We start from the raw sequence: 24,757 nt of genomic DNA on the forward strand, positions 1-24,757 counted from the left end.
GCGGTAGAGTTTTGTAACTCTGTAAACATCTCCGCCACTGCTTACTCCAGTAGCGTAGCCAAGAGGGGCGCAAAATCTGTGTAGGAGAGTAGATTTTTATGACACTGTAATTATCTATTCATGGTATAAAAAGATAATTACAGTGTCATAAAAATCTGCTCTCCTACACAAATTATGCGCCCCTCTTGGCTACGCTACTGTACTCCACCCGAATTTATCACGCCTCTCCTAAACTATTCCTTTTTTTAGTGATCTTATGATCGTCTAACTAGACCCTCTTTGTTAACCAAGGATTTTATTTAAGGTAGAGAAATGGCACATATCTAGAGAAATTTGATTGCACTGCAGCATAGTCGTCTCGGATTTTTTGTTTATCATTTCATTTCACGCGTTGTTTTTCAGTACGAAAGGACAACGAGAAGAAATCTTGAAGTAGAGGTGCATGTATGATTTTATTAAATGTTACTGACTCAAGTAATAGTGAAAGGGCTTGAATCATTATATTTCATTACCTGAATTATAACTGTATTTTTGACTCGATTTTGAGACAGATTTTATCCACTTCTCAAACTTAGTGAATAACAGTTAAATTCCATTGTCTGCGAAATCGAGCTGAAATATTATGTTGGGTGCACATTTTACTAATGCGTTTATTTATTTTCATTTCAGATTTTGTTAGAGTTCCAACGGTTAGCTGGCTTTAAATTGATCGATAGGCTGGAGGAATCTCTGTCCAATTACGCACGTGCTATCATCCACTTCTCAAAATCTGATATGGCGGTGACAATCAGCAATGCTTCAACAAAAAAAGAAAAAGACTGTAAGTTGCACACCAGTTCTTGTCATTTAGGGTTGAGACATTTCACTGTCCGTCGTCGCAAACATCAAAAGCCCTTTGGATAGTATAGTAGGGTTTAAAAATGGTCAATCAAATTTAGACATTTGCATTAAGAAACGGGGGGGGGATCCTACAGTCCGGTAGTTGGCAGAAAATCGAAAAAAGAATATCCGGAGGGGGCGTATAAGATCCTTGGAATATAATTGAAAGTAAGAATATAATGAACATGAACAAAAGCTTAAAGAAATATAACTTTGTTTTTCAAAGTTACGCTTCAACTTCTTTTCTTTGAGCTTGAATATTGAATATGGAATATTGAAAGCACTATATTTTCTTGTCAATGTTCTTTTGCCAAATCAAAATTAGAAACGCTAAAACTGCACTCCTTGAGGTTTTTGTTTAAAATGCTCCTAGCTGTAATTTTTGGAATTTGTTGAATTTAATTGCCCTATGAAATTGCTTAGTTTTATACAGAAAAAATCTGATTTTAGATTGAATTATCCTACTAAATAGTGTGTATTAAGTAATATACCCGGAGGGGGGTCACTCGATTTCGAAACGACGGTATGTGCCGCGCAAAATCTGCTTTTCAAAATCGTCCCCTTACAGTGCAGTTCAATGTGGCTGAAAAGGTACCCTTTCAGTGTATTTTCTCTTGATTTACCCAACCCTTATAGTGCACTGTATTTCTCAGCTGTAAATCTGCGTGAAAGAAGAAGCTTGGGAAATTTTCTGTTTCAATAGAAAACTGAGACAAATATTCTTGTCAGCTGTAATTATTAGACAATAGAAACTTTTTCAAACAAACAAGTAGTAAAAACCTTTCTTTTTATCAATTATTTTGAATTTGTGCAATCTCACAAAAACACACCCTTATAGTACATTTTGGGATGCTGAAAAAGTGGGGTTCTTAAGCGCGGCACATGACGTTGGCCAGATCATAAGTGGCCCCCCGGGGTAGTATAGAATCGGTTTTTGTCAAATTTTTGTCAATATTTATTGAATTATTTAACTTTCTTCTATGTAAATTTCATTAAATTCAATCTGCAAAAATAAAAATATAAGCTTTGATCTCCCAAATCAACTTTTTGAGTTTTTCCTTCGATAATTATTCGCTTATATTCTAGTGAAGAAATGATAGGAAATTTAAAATACCTAAGGGGTAAAAGGAAATACCTTTTTCGCACCATCACATCTAAGTGATAAAACCAACCCGAGGGTAAAAACTAAAACCACTTGTTGTGCGCAGATATGTAATTTTTGCGCAGGTATGTAATTTCTGCGCAGATATGTAATTTTTGCGCAGATATGTAATTTCTGCGCAAATATGTAATTATTTTGCGCAACTATGTAATTTCGAGCTGCGCAGATATGTAATTAAATTTTTGCGCAGATATGTAAAACACGATCTTTAAAATCAATGGTACCCCCTTGATAGCTTTTACCATTACTTTTACCTTTTTTTCGACTTAAGGTATTTTAGCTAATTCCTATCAAATACAAGAAGTAATATCTTATAACAACAATTTTTAGCTTTCGGTGATTGGTTCTTTCAAAGCAAAAATGGAATAGCGCCTTAAATGAAAGTAATTATTTTTCTTATAAGAATCATCGTTATAAGAAAATTCTCTATAACTTTTCAACCACTAAGTTTTAGCTTTCGGTGATTGGTTCTTTCAAAGGAAACATGGAATAGCGCCTAAAATTAAAGTAATTATTTTTCTTATAAGAATCACCTTTATAAGAAAATTCTTTATAACTTTTCAACCACTAAGTTTTAGCTTTTGGTGATTGGTTCTTTCAAAGGAAACATGGAATAGCGCCTAAAATTAAAGTAATTATTTTTCTTATAAGCATCATCTTTATAAGAAAGTTCTCTATAACTTTCCAACCACTAAGTTTTAGCTTTCGGTAATTGGTTCTTTCGAAGCAAACATGTAATAGCACCTAAAATGAAAATAATTATTTTTCTTATAAGCATCATCTTTATAAGAAAAATTATTTATAACTTTTCAACGACTAAGTTTTAGCTTTCGTTGATTGGTTCTTTCAAAGCAAAAATGGAATAGCGCCTTAAATGGATGTGACTATTTTTGTAATAAGCATCAGCTTTATAAGAATTAAATCAATAACTCTAGATAGACGGTCATATACCTTTCGGTAATTGGTTCTTACAAAGTAAATAAGGGACGGCGCATAATATATGATCATATTTATTTGTCTTATAGGAACTACTTTATAAGAATCAAATCAATAACTCTTGATAGACGGTGATATACCCTTCGGTCATTAGTTTTTACAGAGTAAACAAGGGACGGCGCATGATATGAGCATATTTATTTTTCTGATAAGCATATACTTTATAAAGAATCAAATCAATAACTCTTAATAGACGGTGATATACCCTTCGTTTATTAGTTCTTACAAAGTAAACAAGGGACAGCGCACAATATGAGCATATTAATTTTTCCTATAAGCAACTACTTTATGAGAATCAAATAACTCTTGGTAGAATAGTATTTACCTTTCGGTAATTACCGTATTCCTACGAATACACGCTCCTTCTCTGAGAAAAAAGACTCCCTCAATGGGAGGTTTTAAAATTTTTAATTAACACGCTTTTCTTTAACACCCTTCCTGAAAGTCTTAAAATTAAAAAGACGCCCAAGGCGTTTATTCGAAGAAATACGGTAGTTTTTACAACCTAATAGAAAAGTACAAATGAGATTTTCGATAGAACCTCGACTCGAGATAGTCACACCTATGTAAACTTTATTGATTTTATAGATATGAATTGCATTTCTTTACATTACAGTGAGATAAAGTAAAATTCTATTGGTTGTCTTTACCAATACATGGACTAATTTATGATAAAAAAACTCCCTTTTCCTTTTCATGGCTCGATCTACGAGCAAAGTCATTAAATTTGATTGAATTATCCAATGAAATAGAGTGGGATTATCGAAGTTGTGATTCTCGCTCGAACTTTAAATTCTGAAGAATGTTACACAATTCAGGAATATTTTGACACTGATTGTTAAAGATATTTAAAAAAATTACATGTCTTTCTTATTTTCCCCTTACAAATTAAACTAAGGCAAAATATTTGACTTTAAGCCATCTAAAAGGAGACAAATTTAAATTTTTTGAACTGGAATTGGCATTCACAATGACACAATGGCTCTATCGAAAGAAATAGGGAATTTTGCTAAATCTAACATTAGTTTATTAGAATTTTATAAGAACAAGGTTTTTTCTAAATGGAATAGGCTTTCAGAGATTTGATTTATCAAACAAAAGCCAACAAATATTGTTTAGGAGTTATGAATTGTGTTCTTATAAAGTTGATGCTCATGAGAAAAACAAAATTTTCTAGCTTAAGCACTATCCTATGTTTGCTTTGAAAGAACCGATCACCGAAAGCCAATATCTATTGGTTTTAGAGTTTTGAATTGTGTTCTTATAAAGTTGATGCTTATAAGAAAAATTCTTTTTCTAGCTTCAGCACTATCCTATGTTTGCTTTGAAAGAACCGATCACCGAAAGCCAATATCTATTGGTTTAAGAGTTATGAATTGTGTTCTTATAAAGTTGATGCTTATAAAAAATAAATTCTTCTAGCTTAAGCACAATCCTATATATGCTTTGAAAAAACCAAACGCCGAAAGCTAATAATCATTGGTTTAGGAGTTATGAATTGTGTTCTTATAAAGTTGATGCTTATAAAAAAATAACCTTTTCTAGCTTAAGCACAATCCTATATATGCTTTGAAAAAACCAAACGCCAAAAGCTAATAATCATTGGTTTAGGAGTTGTGAATTGTGTTCTTATAAAGTTGATGCTTACAAGAAAAACAAAATTTTCCTCATTAGCACAGTCCCCTAGTTGCTTTGATAGAACCAAACGCCGAAAGCCAATAGCACTTTGATAAAAAGATATTGACTTGTTTCTTATAAAGATGATGCTTATAATAAAAACAACAATCACCAAATGTTTGCCTTAGTCCAAGAACAATGTTCAAGATATTACTTCTTGTATGTGAAAAATTAATGTTAAAATTTAGTTAGTTTTTCAAAAAATAACCAAGTCAAAAAGGTCGTGTTTTACATATCTGCGCAGAAATTTAATTACATATCTGCGCAGCTCAAAATTACATAGTTGCGCAAAATAATTACATACTTGCGCAGAAATTACATATCTGCGCAGAATAATTACATATCTGCGCAGAAATTACATATCTGCGCAGAAATTACATATCTGCGCAAAAATTACATATCTGCGCATAACACCACTTCTTCGGCACTTTTGAATCCTTTTGGTGGTGTTTTTAAAGCACGTTAATGGTATATCAGACTAATTTTACCCTAAAAGGGTCGTTTTGCGGTATCGTTTGAAAACTACCTTTTTAGTGACTTAAATATACCTTATGGAGGACAAAATTCTTTTGGAAGTATTATTTTCATACCTCAAAAGGTACCTAAAAGTACCTTTAAGGTACGAAAGAAAAAATACCTTATAGGTTTTTTTAAAATTAGTACCTTTAAAGGGTCGTTTTGCAGTATCGCTAAAATAAACCTTTAAAGGTACTAAAATGAACCGCTAAAACTTTCAGTGCATCACCTATCTGGCAACTTTGTATTCATTGGATCTTGAGTATCCACATTCAGTGGCGTTGAGTTTTTCAATGTTGCAATATTTAATATTTCAATCAAATACCGTTCAATGTGAACTTGTGGATGCTTTTACGACGTCAATTGAATGTTATGAAAAGTTCAAATCATCGTGAACCGTCTATCATTCTATAAATGATGGGTAAAAGAAAAAGTCATTTGCGATTCGACACGTGCTGTGCCATTTAATCTAAACAACATATTAGAATTACATGCAAAAATTTATTGTCAATACCTTATCAGGGTAAAAAAAGTCTTATATAAATTTATTTATTTGGGTAAGCTTTTAGTCGAAAAAAATTGGTCATTTACTAGACGTTTTGGTCACTTATCATCGACTTTTTTTAAACACGATATCCTTAAGGGAACTTATTTTGGCGGGAACTAAATTTGGCGAATTTAGGCGAATTTAGGCGAAATTCGCCAAATTTAGTTCCCGCCAAAATTAAATATTTTGTTCACTCGCCGAAATAAGTTCCCGCCAAAATTAAATTTTTTGTTTCCTTGCCTAAATAACCCCTGAAATTCATCAAAATGCTCAAAATAAGGCAAAATAGAACAGATTTACGCTGTCATTCGCCAAAATTAGTTCCCACCAAAATTAAAAAAATTCACTATTCGCCATAATTAGTTCCCGCCAAAATTTAAATTTTTTAAAGATTTTCGCTGCTCGCCAAAATTAGTTCCCGCCAAAATAAGAATCAAATCATAATGCAAGCAAAGTTGAAGTGAGAATTTTTATAACCCCTGTCTCACTGACCCGGGGGAAACTTTTGAGCCGGTGGGGATGAAATTGAAGGAGTATTTTACAGTGGGGATATTGATACTTCAATCTTTCCAATGGGGACGAAATTTGAATATTTCCAGTGGGGCGGGGGTCCCACCGGGTCTGTGACACAGGGGTGTTTTTATCAATTAATCACAGCCTAAGTTCTAATGTTCCTCTAGAAGTGAGCTTAGACTATTTTCTTTTTTTATAAACAATCCAGCAATCTGCCTCTGACGACGCTAAAAATAATAATAGTTTCGACAGAAACTACCCAATTACTCCCATGCCACGATAAATCCCTTGACATCTCCGATGATCTATTAGCCAATTTCACCATCAACAACACCAGCACCAATACCGTCACACCCGCTAAAATAAAGACAAAACAAACAAAACAAAGAAAATCCATATTCCAAACACCCTACAACAAACCACCACCAAAGAAACGATCAAAATTCAAGACGCCATATGCCATCAAACCTAAAGCCCAAACTCAAACCCAACCGCAACCTCAACCCATGCCAGCCACACCACACGTCACCAAAAACGAAAGACCCATGATAACACCCACCACAATTATCACACCATCTTCTCTAAAAGAATGGACCCGTTAAACCAAACCGAAATCAATGCCTTTGCAGCTAAAATAATTTCTGAAAAAGGTTGTTCCTAGATCTATAACTGTTATTGTAACTTTCATTATTCCTCTGTTTACTCCCCCTACCTAATAAAAAAAATTTCAGAACACATCACTGGCCTCTATTCGTTACACCACATTTGCAACCCATTATACCTGCCTCAGACTCTGAATGATATCATGATTTACTATTTCCCTTTCCCGCGTTGGAAATGCAAACTAAAAGTCTGATGATGATAGAGGAAAGGGTTACCCTGAGTATCAGAGGTTAAGTTTTCAAAGAAAATAGTAGCCTCTGAAGACAAATAATAGAAAGTTTATCGCGCATGTGTCAATCTAATCACTGTAGAAAAAATCAAAGATGAAGAGCAAATATTACCATATTAATGTCTAGCAGACTGTATCAGTATGCAGTTTACTATTTACGAATTCCCCAGAAACCTCCAAGTGTAGTTGAAATGAGTTTATTTCGAAAGAAATCTTTTACATGATCCCCAAATGTATAACAGTAATTACTAAACTTTTAATTATGGAAATGTCATTTTAATTGAATCGAAATAATAGACAGACTTTATGTTATGATTCTCTATCACTGACTCTTTTTACAAAGCATTGATGACTTTTTGTAAGTTGTGTTTTCAACGACGGGAATAAAAATATCGACTATGACGCTCATCCAAGATCTTGGATGGTCGTCATGGTTACTTTTGTCTTCGCTGATTGCGCGATGAATAGAATCTCGATTCGTCGGCACAGCGTAAATATATGATTTTGAGCTGTGTTTTTCACGGTAGGAAAGGGTAGATTCTTTTCAAGGTTAGACTTTTAATTTTTATTTAATTTTTAACATAGAGATGACTGACGTCACTCAAGCTAAATTGGAACTAGTAAATTTTAAAAAGGTAAAACAATAAAAAGGGCGAAAACGAGAATGAAGACACGGCCGACGAGAACTTTGTCCCGTTATTTGACAAATATTTAAATCAAAGTTACACAACAGCAAAACTCAGCGAAAAGCCATTTAGCAGAATACGATTCTCCCGACGGCGTTGTAAGTAATGCTTTAGAAGCGGTAAAAAAACTGCTGAAGGAAACAATTAATATTCTCAAAAATAACAAAAAGCTCCATGCAAAAATTATTTTAGCTATAGAAAACCTTTTAAATCAAGCAATAGATAAAAAAGAACCCATTTGGATTGATATCACGAAAGATACAGTCGAAATACTCAAACAGGAAGGATAGAATGAAACAAATAAAAAAATTCATTGAAAATATCTTACTTGAACAATTAAGTCAAAAAGAAGAATTTTACATGATAAGAAAGCATCGTATTTTTTACAATAATTTAATTGTAAACTTAGAAATCGATAAAAAGGAAAAAATTGAAGAAATCGAAGAGATTTTCAAAAAAGTAGCATTAAAAATTATTGGGGACTACTTCAATATTGGAAGAATTGACGCAATGATAGCGCTATCAATAGAAATTGCAAAGTACTTTTCTAAAAAAAATGTCAATCAAACTGAAGAAATATCGAAATGGGTGTGTGAAATCATCAACCAAAATACGGAATTACATAGCTTCTTCAAAAAAAATCAAGACGCATTGGGGTTGGGAAAAAACCTGCAAATCGCAATTCAATCTTGAAAAACACTATAGAGAATTTTATTATTATTGGAGGGGTAGCCCCCCCGGGTGTAGGGAGTGTAGTTTTGTACGAATTTTTTAAATAATGCAACTTTAAGATACCTAAAAGACACGCGGAAAATTCATTAGCTCTTATTAATTTTTTTTTTTGCATCACGATTAAAAAGCGTGAATTATACAAATTTTGGACTAAATTTATTTAAAACACGTGTATAAAAACTACCAGTTAACTATTGCTAATACGCGATGTCTGAATTTACGTAATGAAATAAGGCGAAAATATTACCAATAGTAAAATTATGGTATCAAAAACGCAATTAACTTGATCAATTTCACGGTAAAGAACTCATACAATAGAAATAACACTTTTAAAACGTAGATAATTAAAATTTATTTCATATTCTAAAAAACTACCAGTATTAAGTGTAGATAACTAATCCATTTTACGGATTCACCAAGTCTTAAAATTACTTAATTAAATGTACAGATAAGTGATCAATTCCAAAGTGAAAAATTCACGTGTACTATTGATAAATTTCATAAACTACGTAATTTTGAATTATAGCTAAAAACGTTACAAATAGACTGCCTATAAAAACTTTACTTTAAACTACTTCTACTACTAAACGTTAAAATACAGCATCACCAAAAATGATGCTACTATTTTCAATACGAATTTTACAAAAAATAAACACAAAAGCTAGATATAAGTATGAAACAAATGTCCAGCCTTCATGTTCTATTTTTCATTTTTCTTTCTCCGTAACAAGTAATAGAAATAAGTTATAGGAAAGCAAAAAGATTCTTACACAAAAGTCAAAGTTTTTCTTATAAAAAATTAAAAAGTTATCATAAATTTTTTATAAGAAAAATTTGAAAATTTTTAAATTGGAACTTTTCTTAAAATAGTAAAAATTAAAAGTCTAACCTTGAAAAGAATCTACCCTTTCCTCTATCATCATCATCATCATCATATACCAGGTACTTTGCCCTAAAGGGAGTTTGTTTCGAGCTAATGGATTTTTTGTTGTGGCTTTAAAAAAGTTGTATAATTAGCGTGGTATGACGAAGTTCTTTTACTTCAGGTCAAATTATGCGTAAACTTTAGGGGCTTATATTTTGAGGAGACCTCTTTTATACCAAAAGATACCTATATTTTCTTGCTCAGAATTTTCTAGCGATTCTAATGATATAACGGCATCATGACTGCATAATTAGATTAAAAGCTAAAGTGCACGAAAACAAGAAATCAAATCATAGTATAAGAAAGCCGCGGCTGGAATGATAACATCTGAATTTCTGTTATTCTATCTATGTCGTATTTGATGACTATTTGTTGATCAAGAAATCAGTAGTGGCTGCGTTTGGACCAACTGGCATTTGTAATTGCTTGCAGTATTCTTTTGAATTCTATTGTTCCGCGCAATTGTTCGGTTTGTCAAATGCCTAATGATGTCAGCGTGTTGGCATTTCGTTGGCATTTGAAATGCCATTTTGAGCAAAGGAATCCCCTTTTCTGGCATTTCAAATCAAACAAAGGAACAAAAACAAAGAGAAGAAATGACATTTTTGATTTTTTAAAGTATTTGCACGTTTTTTATTCAGTTCTTTCGATAGATTGTAAAATTTGCAAGATTTGCCATAGCCTAGCCCTACGGCAAAAAGTTTCAGTCTTAATGACTGCAGTTTTTGAGAAATTCCATGCTTTTCATTGTTTGATCTGTCAAAGTTGAACTTTAGGGAATCACCTTTTCAGCAATGACTCTAAAAAGACGATTCCTTAAATGCCATGACAGAAAATACAATGGAAAAGCTATTAAAATCGAATCCCTCATGAGCAAATGCCAAATTACAAATGCCAGTTGGTCTAAACGCAGCCAGTGTAGCATCTTTAATGATAAATTTTATTGGTTTGTCGTTAATACTTACTTATCAGTGCGTTTTAGATATTACTGATATGCTCTTGATAATACACTTGCATTATAAAATCATTGTAAAGGAAAAATCAACACTAAGAAATTTAAACAAGCACAAAATGGCTGGACTGAAAGAACTCAAAAAATAATGAGGTGCCTCGAAATGCCTTCGCAATATTTCGGTGAAATCTTTTAAGAAATCAATGAAAAAGTCATCAAGATAATACTGTGAAAATTTCAGGCCAGCACCTTTAAAATTTATCATTTAAACTGACCGGAAAGTTGTCATCTTGAATATAGTTCTTATAATTTCAATTTCAGCAAAAAACTATTGTTTCCACAAAATACCCATAAAATATGTCCAAAATTAGTTCAAGTGTTCTATTGGGTATAGATTCAAAAATATCTAGCAACAAAAAAACTTTTTGTGAAGGAAAATAAGAGAAAAATTTCAAAAACTATCTACCACTAATAAACTGAGCATCTTTATGTTCTTATAAAGCTCGGAAAGCTCGGAGACAGAGATGGAACAGTAATTAACTGAAAAGACAATGCGGTACATATTCCAACCGCGGCTTTCTTATACTATGAATAAATCTGTCTTTGATGAATTTCCATCAATTTTTTTAGAAATAATTTTTATCATTGTGATGAGAATTTTTTCAGACTACAAGTTAGTGTAAAATTTATTACTGGATACTGAAAGTTTAAAAAGTAATGGCTCCAAAACAAAAAATATAACACCACTTTTATAAACACAGCATATAGAAACCAGTATCCTCTTCGCATGGCGAGCCGTTTTTTTCTGAACTTTTTGTAACGAACAAATTAAAGCATAGAGGTATAAAGAAAAACAGGAGTTGAATGTGTCGGTAATTGGTCGTTAAAGTCTTTTGATTTCTTTTATAAAATGTATCAAAAGAAATTCTAAGCTCGCCCGATGAAATAAGACTTTTTAGTAGAACTCAAGTTTGCTATGAACATTCTAATAATCAGTATTGAAGATTCTCGCCTTTTAATATACGAAAATTAGATAAAAATTCGTCCACGAAGCAAGTTTATGTTCCATTTCGCTATCCGTTCAATTTTGTTTTGAAAGGATATTTTCTCAAGCCAGAAAATGAAAAGTTCTTTATAAGCACACACGATTTCAGACTCAATGTGTAGACATAAAGGCGCTGGAGAATTTTGGAGGAAAGTATCAAGCAATAGAGTTCACCTTAAGGAAAACATTGATCGAAAAATCTTATCATTTGATGAAGGATTGCCAAGTTTACAAGCCTTTTTTTAGTCCAAATATTTTCTTACACTGGTGTCAGAAACAATGAATCTCGTCTCATCTAATTTCTAAAGCTTAAATGAGCCAATAGGATTTCACCTATGGATAAAAGAGCTCATTAAAAATGCACGATATATGAGATTATGAGCATGCACACATCGTAACTTTTTTAATCGTAGGGCGAGCTTGGTTACAATAGCATACTTCTCCTGTTTCTTTATACCTCCATGATTAAAGCCAAAACAAAGGAGTTTTCGATAGACACAATCAGAACACTTCCCGCAATTATTTTCTTATTCAAAAAACGCCTTTGTTCGTGTACTTGCTTTCACTTACCTGAAAGAAATTATGAAATAACTTATTATAATTGATCTGGTCTTGTATTTCTTAGGAAAAACTAAAGTTTGATCAATGATGTACAGGGCGTCGAAAACCCTTGTTAAGCCCCTTATATTTGGTTGATTCAATATTTTTCGCATTCAGATGTTTCAAGGAAAAGAAGCAGAGAAGAGCCGACAAAATGGTGAACAAATTTACCAGTCAAAATGAAAGTGGGGTCTCGGAGTATCAAAATATCAGTAAAATAGCTCAAGAAAAATATTTTGATACCCTTGTCGAAGGTATTCAGATTGAAGAAGATTGGAAGATTATTGACATAGGATGTGGGACGGGAAATAATACTTTCAAGGTCTCCAAACTCGTTGGAAAAGATGGAAGGGTTTTTGGTATTGATCCCATCAAAGAAAGAATCCAGAAAGCCAGAGATGTTTATCAAAGACCAAATCTTAGCTTTCATGAAGCTTTTGGAAATCAAGTCGGCCAGTTTGAGGTAGAGTTTGACGCCGCTGTTTCTTCTACCGCAATGCACTTTCTAAGCTCTGAAGACAAAGTTGCAACATTTAAAGAAATACACAAGACTTTGAAGACTGATGGTCTATTTGTGTTCAATTTGAATAGATTATCTCTTCTTACTTTCAACAAAATGGATGTCATTGCTGGCAAACTAGGTTGTTTCGACAACTTCTATGTGGCTGACACCCCAGCCGAGCTAGAAGATATTTGTCATAAGGCGGGCTTTCGAAATGTCCGTGTGGAAGCAAAGGACTTTCCTGTGAAATTTGAAAACACAGATCACTTGGTTCGGTGGTATACAGCCTCCATGCATAATGTGGGATACGAAGAAATTGTGGCGAAAATGAAGAAGTTGTACGAAGAAGATTATCCCAACGATAGTCTTGATGATCCAGTAATTTATGTAGATCAGTACTTTATGTGTTATTGTCAGAAATGATTTATTTGTTTGTTTTTTGTATCTAGACAAGACCTTATTACAAGTAATAGAATGAATAAACAGTTTGATGATTTTAAATTCATATCAAAACTTCATAATGGGTTTGGTATTATTTTTATATTTCCAATTATTCCCCAGTTGAAAATAAAACAATAAAAGTGTTGAATTAGCATTTATTTGATTTTTAAATAGCACTTCTTTTGTATTTTATTTCGACGAATCCTCAAAGAATAAAGTGGACAAAACAAACCAATTTGATGTGTTGATTGTTAGGGGGGCATTGTTAATGAGGGAGGGAGTTGCTGAGAAGGTCAATGCCCGGGGGGGGTACTACCCTTGTCGACCGACGGGGGTGCTCCGCTGACGTTCGAAAAATGGACCCTACGTGGGACTCGAAATTTGCGAAAAAAGTGACCCTGAATGGGACTGAAATTCAAAAATTTTCTCAAATTTTCTACTTTTTCCCCAAATTTTCCAAAAATAGGCACCCTACGGGGGACTGATTTTTCTATTTTGGTGTTTTTGCGACCCTACCTGGGACTCGTGGAGGTCAAAAAAGGTACCCTGACCAGCGGAGCATCCCCGTAACCCATCTTGCCCTAGTACCCCCCCGGGGGTCAATGATTATGAAGCTCCTTCAGATTCCTTACTGAGCCTGTCATTCATTCATTAACTTCTAAGTTTGCAGCTACGTAATTAGATTCAAGGTCACATCATTTCACATCATTAGACAGTCATTATTGTTATACTTTAAAGAAGAAGCAATTTCGCGATTTTTCGGCCAAACCGCGAATAATAAGTTCCGCGAAAAATGCTGAAGGTCGCCATTCGCGAAAGTTAATTCCCGCGAAATATGCAGTTTCGAATCATTCCCGAAAGTTAATTCCCGCGAAATATGTAAATTTTTTTTCACCGAAATTTACAAAAATATTTCTTATAGAGGAATAGGTGAACCCAATGAAGTATACGGCCAAAAGGCTAGAATCGAATCTCCTTGGTAGGATTTGAAGCCAACAAATCCTACCAAAGTTGCGCGGTCTTGAGCAGCTCGCCTGGTTTTTACACAAATGACAGATTGAAACTAAAATTTACCGCTAAATCTCGAAAAAAATATCAATCATAAACAAAGGAATTGCTAGATTCAATCTGTCGTCAAAAATACGGCGCATTTTTTTAAGGCTTCACTTTTTCTTGCCTGAGAAAGGGTAGAGATTCCACTCTAGCACTTCGGGCTTTAAAGTCAATGGGTGAACCCCCTGTAAAATTTATTTTGCTTTAATGAAGCATTTTCCTCTGGTGACGTTTCAAAGAAAGGTGTACTTGTGAAGTTAAAGTTTCAAAAAACATAATAAAGTGCTCTTTAATTAATATGCAATGAGTAGTAATTCTTACTTTTTATTGTAATCCCCGTAATAACTATTCAAGAAAAAAATAAAATGACGAGATATGAAAACAAAGAAAGATTATTACGTAGATATCAGTTTGTGCTCTTTAAAATATATCAGGGGGGGGTCGGTACTAAAATCTCAGACATCATGACATTTAGTGACGTGGTGGTACTGCAAAAAAGCTCAAAAATAATTTCAGTACCATGTGTACTAAAATACCAAAAAGGGTGGTCCCTTAAAGAAATTTTTGAAAAATCTTAGTATTTTGTTCTAAAATCAGCCAAAATGGAGCATTTTTTTAACAATTTTGGAAAAATTTGAATTTTTTTTCTCAGGAATTTTCGAAAAAATTTTCAGAAATCTTTCAGAATTTTTCCAATTTTTTAAATATTTTTTAAAAATATTTCTATGTACAGTTCAGCACAGTTTAGTAATAAAATTATATTATTTTACAGATTGATGCACTAAATTCGACTACGTTTGTAACAATGACCCCATTTTGGTAAATTTAAAGCCGTAAAAGGGCAAAAAATGGGTGGTATCTATGTTAAATTGCTCAAAATAATTTTCGTACATGTGTACTAAAATAACATTTTCGAAAAATAGGTGGGGGTATGTCAAAAATTAGCGAAAATCCTTTTAGTACTCATGTATGTCTTACATTTTAGTACTGACCCCCCCCTGAATATATTGCTATCAATCTATTACAATGATTTTCTTTCCAAATTTTCTTTTTGGAATTGCCTTATTCGCGAAAGTTATTTCTCGCGAAATATAGTCAAATGGGCCATTCGCGAAAGTAAATTCCCAAAATTTCGCGATTTTTTCGCCTCGCAAAAGTTTCTTCCTTTAAAGAAGCCTGAGGTCTAGCTCTCACTTTTCATACGCAACATTCGTCTTTCTCTTTTATAGTTATGTTGGCTTTCTGATGCCATTCCTACATTGTTTTGCGTTCCTTTTTTGAAAAATCCTCTGTTATTCGAAAATCCCTTTATACTAGTTTTTGAACTGACGCTATAATCTTTTTCATTTCTTTTTCACTACTCAGTGTCACCTTCAGTGGTCGCCATCTTTTGCTGATAGACATTTAGTATTTCCGAGCTCCAATTCTCTCTGCCATGATTACATCGATATCAAACTCCATTCGCCCTTTGACAACTTTGTCCACGTAATCTTCAGTGGCAACCTGGCAGGGGGTGCAGTGCACCCCCTAGAAAGATTTGAGAGGGGCGCCAAAAGAGCTTTTCAAGCGGGCGCCAAATTTTTGTTGATGTTTAATTGGGCGATTTGGCGCCCTTCCACACGTTTACAGCGCCTTTTACACAGGAAATAATTTTCGATTTCCAAGGTTGGAAATCGAAAATTTTTGGGTTGGAAATTTTGGTTTTATAATTGAAGGTTGGAAATTTGAGCGATTACTTTAAGCTGATTTGGAAAACGTAAATTACCCATAGGTTTTGTAGAATAAACCAATGCCCTTGAAAAATCAAGTGAAAAAAAACCATGTAGAAATGACAATTTTCCAAGGCTGGTTGGAAAACATGACTTTTTGGGTGGGAAATTTTTATTTTCCAAACAGTTTGGGAATTGAAAAAAAAGGTCAAAAATCGATCTGAAAATACATATTTTTGTAAATTTGATACCTCAGGTTGAAAAACTAAGACTTTTTGGGTCTGAAATTTGTGTTTCTCCCAAACAGTTTGGAAAACGTTAAAAATCCATGTGGAAATTACATTTTTCTAATATTGAGACCCTTTCTTGGAAAATTAGACTTTTTGGGTTGGAAATTTGTGTTTCTCCAAACAGTTTGGAAAACGTTAAAAATCCATGTGAAAAATACATTTTTGTGAAATTGAAACTCTTTCGATTGGAAAACTAGACTTTTTGGGTTGGAAATTTGTGTTTCTCCAAACAGTTTGGAAAACGTTAAAAATCCATGTGGAAATTACATTTTTGTGAAATTGAAACTCTTTCGATTGGAAAACTAGACTTTTTGGGTTGGAAATTTGTGTTTTTCCAAACAGTTTGGAAAACGTTAAAAATCCATGTGGAAATTACATTTTTCTAACCATTTTCTGCGTATGCCCTTGGGAAAACCACAAGCGATTTTTCGCTCAAAAATGTTTTGATGTATAGCTAACCTAGATATTAGGCTATAATGTGAGCAGTCAAGCTGTAAGTTTCCGTCAGGTGAGGCGTCTCTTCGGAGCGGCCTCGGTCAATCGCAGTGAGTTCGCACAGTGAAGCACATAGGATACTTGTGTCATAGTTTCAAATAGCGCCCTGCTGAGCTGTGTGAGTGATCTAAGATCAACAACGTATCTGTGCGAGCAATAACGAGAGATTGACCGGGAGCCGTCGAGCCTAGGCTAGCGAGTGACTGTTCACAAAAACAAAAACCTTGTTTAAGATCTCTTTTCCACATCTCTGCCATGACTTTTTGGATTTTGGCTTTTTTTCATCCTGAATTTTAAAAAATTCCAACCTTGTTAAATTTGGATTTTGGCTTTTTTCAACCTGGATTTACGAAAATTCCAACCTTGTTAAATTTGGATTTGGGCTTTTTTCAACCTGGATTTACGAAAATTCCAACCTTGTTAAATTTGGATTTTGGCTTTTTTCAACCTGGATTTACGAAAATTCCAAGCCATGGAAAATGCGAAATTTTCAACCTTGGAGAATGTCCCACATTTTCAGGATGGATTTTCCATTGGATTTTATCTTTTTTCCAACTAAGAAAACTTGAATTTCCAACGTTGGAAATCGAAAAATTTTTCCTGTGTTAAAGTTTAACATTGAATCAACATTAAATCGCGAAAAGCAGAAACAAGTGAAGTGTTGTGTATCAGCCAAATGAGAGATTATCAAAAAGATCGAAACTTGTTGATGTTCGCTGTGGTTTTTGTGGTCTTATGCTGACTAACTTTCTTTAGGAGCTCAAAATGAGAGATTACCAAAAAGATCGAAACTTGTTGATGCTCGCTGTGGTTTTGTGGGTCTTATGCTGACTAACTTTCTTTAGGAGCTCAAAATGAGAGATTACCAAAAAGATCGAAACTTGTTGATGCTCGCTGTGGTTTTTGTGGTCTTATGCTGACTAACTTTCTTTAGGAGCTCAAAATGAGAGATTACCAAAAGATCGAAACTTGTTGATGCTCGCTGTGGTTTTTGTGGTCTTATGCTGACTAACTTTCTTTAGGAGCTCAAAATGAGAGATTACCAAAAAGATCGAAACTTGTTGATGCTCGCTGTGGTTTTTGTGGTCTTATGCTGACTAACTTTCTTTAGGAGCTCTTTTAAGCTGTTTGAACTTTCTCTTGTCCACAAAACTTTAACATTTCAAATAACAAGGAATTGGAAATAGATATCAAGTTATCATTACCACCATCTTCGTATAAAAATTCCAATTTTCTTAACACAAAGATTCCGGGCGTTACTTTCAATTAATCACTGCTCTTACAGTTTAATATTTTTACTTAATGATGGAGGGCGCAAATAAGGAAGAAAAAATACCAGAGGCGCCAATTTCATAGTTTGCACCCCCGAGAAAATTTCGCTACTGGTAATCTTTGTCAAAAGCTCATTGTTCTTCTAAGTCCTCGGCTTTGTTTTTACCCAAAGTGCACAATGATGTTACATTTTATCAAATTAAACCAACGTTGCTCTCCGTTTTCTTCTTTGACGAAACTCTTGATATTTACTTCTTGTTTGTTCAGTTCTTCTTAATGGTGATATCAGCATAGGTCATTTGTTTCAATTATATTTTGTGGTCTTCTCTATGGTCACCGGTTTTTCGATTTTCTCCTCTAAATGACAGAACCTTTTGCACCAATCGAAGTCCATCCTGTTATGTATCTTCGAAGAAATTGATGCTGATGCCATTCGTCAAGCAGCAGCAAGAACTAAAGAGCTCCGGACCCTCTGGAATGTATGGAGATGGCTGGAGGAGAACGTTGACATCGAAATAATATGGCCAAGAGTCTACTGATTTGTGCAAAGCAATGGAATGATTTGCTAGAACTCTTTGTACAGAAATCCACTCTGAAGGTTTCACTCCAGTCATTTTTAGCCTGTTTGTAACCCTGGCATCCGCCCGATTTGTGTTGGCGAAGTACTCAGACGTACCATCGGAAAGGTTATAGCTTCCGTCGTCATAGATGATAATACTTAAAAAATAAAAAAAAAAAAAAAAAAAAAAAATTCATCAATGAAGAAACTGAAGCCGTTCTCATTGACAGTGTCAATCGAAGGGCGTTCATCCACAATACCAAAGTCATTTGCCCATCCCTCTCAACGTTTGTCACCAACTGCTACCAATACCACGCAAGATTGTTCATCATTGGTGGTGCTGAAATCAAGTCGATGGAGGGAACTACACAGGGAGATCCCATAGCAATGTTTATATATTCTATTACTATAATCCCCTTGATCCTGAAAAGCGTCCAAAGAATTCAATCAATCTCAGCAGATGTAAAGATCGCATTGGTGTTGGCAAACTAGCTGGCCTCATGATTCTATGGGATGAAATATGCCGAATTGGTCCAAATTATTATGGATACTTTACTGAACCCTCAAAGTCATGGTTAATTGTTAAACCTCGCAACGTTGACCTAGCTCGAACCATATTCGTGGATTCAGACATCAAAATCACCACAGATGGACGTAAACATATTGGTGAAGTTGTTGGCTCTCTTCGATTCCGCAGAGACTTTATGATGTAGAAAATCATTAATTGGTCGAATGAAATCAGAACACTCTCCAACATCGCAAAGTTCGCTCCTCATGAAGCTTATGCATGCTTTGTAAATGGCTACAAGCATAAAATCACATACTTTATGCGAACAATGGATGTCATTGGTGGTTTTCTACACAATCTTGATCGCATCATTACAACAGAATTCATACCAAACGTCACTGGCGGTATCCAGCCCACAGCCAACGAACGAACGCTGTTTTTTCTCCCTCCAAGCATGGGCGGGTTGAGAATACCAATCTTTTCTGAAGAAGCCAAAAATGAATTCAGAAACTTGAGCGAGATGACCCGAAGTCTGACCAATAACATTGCCAACCAAGACTGAAAGAGCGTATAATCTGGATCAAAATGAAAAGCAAAAAATAAAGAGCAACGTCAAGGCGTGTTGCAGAGAAAACTATCGAACAAAGGCAGATCACGTGTTCGAGAACATGAAAACTACTCAACAACATTTACACGAAACTAACTCGACGAAAGGAGCATCAATTTGGTTATCAACTCTTCCACTTAAAGAGGAGGGATTTCAACTGGACAAGGGCGTATTTTGGGATCTCATAAAGATACGCTATGGGAAACCACTAAGCAGACTTCCCGAAATATGTTCATGTAGTGCACGATTCGATCTTCAGCACGCCCTATCCTGCAAGAAAGAAGGCTTTGTTACATTACGTCACAACATCCTAAGAAACATCACTGCTGGTCTTCTAGCCGAGCAGATCTGTAAGGACGTACGAATCAATCCTCCCCTTCAGACGATCACTGGTGAAGAGATGACGAAAGTTTCCATTAAGTCAGATGAAGCAAGATTTGATGAGAGTGCTAGAGATTTCTGGATTCCATATATCAGAAGGCATTTTTCGATATAAGGGTATTTAACCCATTATCCAGACGTTATGGAAATATGAGAAACACGAGAAAAACGAAAAGGAGAAGAAGAAGGCACATAATGAACATGTTATTCAGATTGAGGATGGGAGCTTTACGTCCCTCGTGTTTTGTTCAAATGGAGGGAAAGGACGCGACAGGGTTGCCACGGGTAGGAAACTTTCAAAATTCAAGACTTTTGCCCAAAAACCTCAATTTTTTCCAGATATTGTTGCTTAAAATCGCCAAATTTTTCCAGACTTTAGGTAAAAAACACCAATATTTCCCAGACTTTTTTATAAGTGACAAAGTATATACAAGTAAAAAAACGTGCAAACCAAAATTCTAAGGTTATCTTTAACAAAGATAATAAAGTTAACAGTGAAAACAGTACAGGTTATTCCCAGTATGAGGGTGTTCAGAGGTTGTTTATATATAAGACTGAAAAATATATTTTGAGAATTTTTCCAGAATTATGTTTATCTATTTCCAGACTTTTTCCAGACAGGTATGCTATTTCCAGACTTTTTCCAGACTTTTGCTAAATTCCAGACATTTTCGGCAGACGTGGCAAGCATGCGAGAATGTCGAAAATTCTATCAGAGACTTAGCCAAATGATCGCTGAAAAGCGTGGGCTAAACTATAACATCGTTACGAACTGGATAAATAAGATTTCCTTTGCCCTGAACAATTACATTATCATGTGTGGTCAATGAAAGATAAAAACCCTATTGAATCAAACGAGACTGAAATTGCTGAAGTACTGTAATTTCTAAAATCAACTTCTAATATATATATTTTTCATTTAAAGGGTAATCTGCCACCACAGTGAATGTTTTTTTTTTGCCTCGATAAACCCAAGATGAAATTTTCGCACTCGGTTAGCAAGGCGCGGGATATCGAGTCAAAAATCTCAGAATCAAAACATTGCAAATGGCGGACAAAATTCAGCTAGAGTGTCTTCAAAAAACCGGGAGGGCACATTGCTATACATTGTATATTGGCTCACTGCTTTTGTAGTTTGAGCACTCTTGGATTGGGTAGGGAGTCTCCATTTAAGACGCCCACTATTTGCATTATGCGTTGCTCGCTGTTCACAGTTTGAGCACTCTTGTGACTCCACAATGCAATCCATAGAATGTGTAACACTACATCCTGTGCCCAAGTTCAGGAGTTGCCATAAAACCATTATGGTAATAACCGGGAGGGCACATTGCTATACGTATACATTGTATATCTACTTTTAAAAATAATCCTGTGTTCTATGTTTTTCAAACCATTTCTTTTTTACCTATCTATAAATCAAATCATATTGAATTGTTACTGCCAAGGGAGATTTAGATAATTTGAGATAATTAGGAGTAATTATAAAAATCTTATATGAACCCTTCAGCTGAAACAAAATGATAGCTTTTTTCTGAAAAAGGAAGATAATTTTTGTCACTGCGATCTCGCTTTGGAAGTTCAAAGTCCTCTTATTACATATTATTTTCTCTTTTCTAATAGCTGTGAAAACGTTCTGTAAAATTTAGAAACTTTTTCAAATGAGTCAGCATTCCTTTCTAATTACATTTAATTGTAGAACATGTTCCCTATTTATTAAGTTACACTTATTTTTAATTGCGCTTCCATGGTAACCTGATTGATCAATTAACAGAAAGAAACAAAATAAGAGTGAATAAATCACGAGACAATTTTTTATAAAACTTGTTTCTATCTTTTTAAATTTGACCCTATAAGAAGAAAACTCGAAATTTAGACCTTATTCAGATGAAAGTTTAACAAGAAAAAAAAGATTAAGAAAGAAAGAAGGTTGATCTTCGTTACAGTGAAATCTGATTAAAAAAAAACTGAAAATTGATTGTGATTTTGAAGATTAAAAATAAGCCCCCCCAAGAGTATACATCAAACCCCCCGAGAGTATACATCACAGGAAATATTCATTTAAAGGTCGAGTTTTCCATCAATTCATTCGATTTTAGGTTGATATTGTAGGCAAATCTATTTGTAAAACGAAAATGCTGAGATTAAATCAAAACATTTAATTTATCCATCAAAATATTGAAAAGAAACTTCATGGTTTTGAAATTAAAAATTATCAGTGTAATTAAACTTCCATTAATTAAGCTAATCTTGTAAAGCGCGAGATCGCCGTGTGTGTGCCTTCTATCAGTTTTCATAAGTTTGTTTTGATTTTTTCCCGTCAAAAGTCACGTGATATTCTTATCTCGATCACTCCGCCTCGATTGGAAATTCCCCTATGCACTCTAAAAGTAATCGAGTTTTAGAAAAACAATAACAAACCGTGTTATGTGGTGGCGGATTGCCCCTTTAAATTTCTGAAACTGGCGATTTTTTATAAGTATATTATTTGTATTACAAATCAAACTACAATCAAGGTCAAAATATTTGAGAAAAAAGGGAAATTTCCACGAAATTTCAAAACCACAAACGATTTGCAGGCGCTGTAACTTAGGTTAGAAGAGTAGAGTTTTAACTCATAGTTTAAACGCTAGACTTAAAGCTTAGGACCTTAGGATCTGAGGATCCAAAAGTTCAAAAATGGTCCAATAAGGCACAGAATATAGCCTGGAAGTGTATAAACCCCTCCCAAATTGAAATATCCGATTAGATTTAACAGATACTTAGCCCAAAATCTAAAATTTTAATAGCAAATTTCTGATGAGAAATCCATGAACATGATTTCAATCCCATTGCGGTTCAAACTTGAGGTCGCTTGTAAACAAATAAAGGACGTTCAGAAATAAAATGCCAGAGAAAAAGTTCAATTGTTCCACCAAGTATTCGTTTAATAAGGGCGTTACTAATCCACCCATAATATACGCCAATGAACTAAGAGATCGCCTGATCCCTTCAGTATAACTTTGATGTCTCGAGGGAATCATTTTTGCGACAACCACTCCAAGCAAAACCTGCTCCACCGACCAGCTAATTCCGTTAGTTATTGTGTAGAGAACAAGAAAAGAAATTCCGATGCTCCGAACTTGACTCATCAAAGCTGAAAGAGCCATTGATTGTATTGCCATGATAAAAATTGCCAATCCAACTATGATAATATATATTTCATTGTTTTGTAAGCTGATCCTTCTCAAAATGAAAACCAACATCAATACGAATACGACGCCATTTGCACCAAACAATATGGTAACTGTTTGGACTTTCATCTCGAAGTAATTTTTGCAGATGAATGGTAACGCAGCATCATAATATCCAACACCAGCGTACGCACAGAGGAAGTTGATTGAAAGAATGATCCGAAACTCTTTGGATGAGAACAATCGTCTGATGGTCATTTGATCATCTTTGTTGTCACCAGGTTCCTCGTCTGTAGAGATTTTGCTGCAGACAGTCTTTTCACCTGTAGAGGTTTCATATTTTCGAGTTTCTGCTTTCAAGTCATATTCTTTGGATAAATTTCTAACGAACAACCAATTCAAGAAGATACATATCCACCAAAGAAACCCAATGATCAATGTCGGTAGATTTGTGACCGTGAGATGGATGCCCAAGACATGAATATCCACATTGCTGAAAACCAAACTAAACATTGGTCCCATCAGGAAAGTCGCGTAAAAACTGGATACAAGGAATGACATTTTCTCCACTGCTTGATCCTCTGGATAAACTCTCAACACTTCACCAAAACTTACGGAAAGCATGCCATCGGCAAATCCTTGCAAAGATCGCCCCACGAACGGAAAAACAACGGAGTGAGGGATTGTGTACAGGAAGTTTCCAAGTGAGACGATGGAAAAACCAACGTAGAAGCACCTCCTTATGTTGCGAGTTCGATCCGCGTATTTTGTGATCGTCAGATTGCTCACCATGGATGAGATCCAATAAGCAGCGGTGATCAAAGCAAACCATGTCTTCTCATACTCGACCTTGATGACGTCACGTAAATAAGTCAACAAAGATGGAACAACGATTGAGTATTCTGTTCCGATCAAACCAAGAAAGAAACAGAATAGAATGTAAGTTCTCTTTCGCGATGCTTCCCATTTCTTAAGCTCTTCTTTTGTTTTTAAAGCCATCGAATGTTCGACAGCGCAGCTCTCTCTTTCTACTTTTGAACTTCTAATACAATAAACAATATTATTTTTGCTGTCATTTCATCTGAAGTAATTGATTGCAAATTACAACAGCTTGCTGTCATTTCATCTGAAGTAATTGATTGCAAATTACAACAGATTAAGTCGATCTAAATATTTCTTTTTACTTTTTCAAAGAGAAAACAGAATATCATGCTGATTAAAGACGTCAATTACACCTTAAATTACACATGGTTTTCATTGTCCGTAATCAGGGTTACTGTCAGCAAATCAGAGGGTAAAAATATTTCTAGGTAACTGTTGCCTGAATTTGGATTTTTTATTGTATGGTTGTATACGTAGTTGCTTAATTTATTCATGCCAAAATTTAATCAGTAAAATAAAAAATTCAAAACAGTAAAATGTCTCTACCTCGAAGCTTCAAGGGACCAAAGAATTTGTTCGAAAAACGAGAAAAACTGGATTTAAGCATTCACCTAAGCATTCACGCTCAAAAAATCTGCGCAAGCGCTATTATTTTGAAAATCCAGATATCGAGATATTAATCCTTGAAAACATTGTTTTTCAGTGTTTTTCAGCCAGAAACAGCTTTTTTGTCCAGTTTTTGCGCTTTCGGAAGCTCAATATCTCG

At 34.5% G+C, this 24,757-nt stretch overlaps 2 protein-coding genes across 2 annotated transcripts; one reads left to right on the forward strand and one right to left on the reverse strand.

The window, feature by feature from the left end:
- The first annotated feature begins 12,276 nt into the window (after positions 1-12,276).
- Positions 12,277-13,047, forward strand: LOC136816215 (arsenite methyltransferase-like). The gene has a single exon (XM_067072571.1). It carries the CDS (start codon positions 12,277-12,279, stop codon positions 13,045-13,047), a length of 771 nt encoding a protein of 256 aa, XP_066928672.1.
- A 9,336-nt stretch (positions 13,048-22,383) lies between these two features.
- LOC136817178 (uncharacterized) lies at positions 22,384-24,294 on the reverse strand. The gene has a single exon (XM_067073518.1). The coding sequence runs from the start codon at positions 24,106-24,108 to the stop codon at positions 22,759-22,761; it is 1,350 nt and encodes a 449-aa protein (XP_066929619.1). The 5' UTR covers positions 24,109-24,294; the 3' UTR covers positions 22,384-22,758.
- Between the last annotated feature and the right edge of the window lie 463 nt (positions 24,295-24,757).

The sequence above is a fragment of the Clytia hemisphaerica genome, unplaced genomic scaffold (assembly GCF_902728285.1).
Source record: "Clytia hemisphaerica strain Z4C2 unplaced genomic scaffold, Clytia hemisphaerica genome assembly, whole genome shotgun sequence".
NCBI classification, from domain to species: Eukaryota; Metazoa; Cnidaria; class Hydrozoa; order Leptothecata; family Clytiidae; genus Clytia; species Clytia hemisphaerica.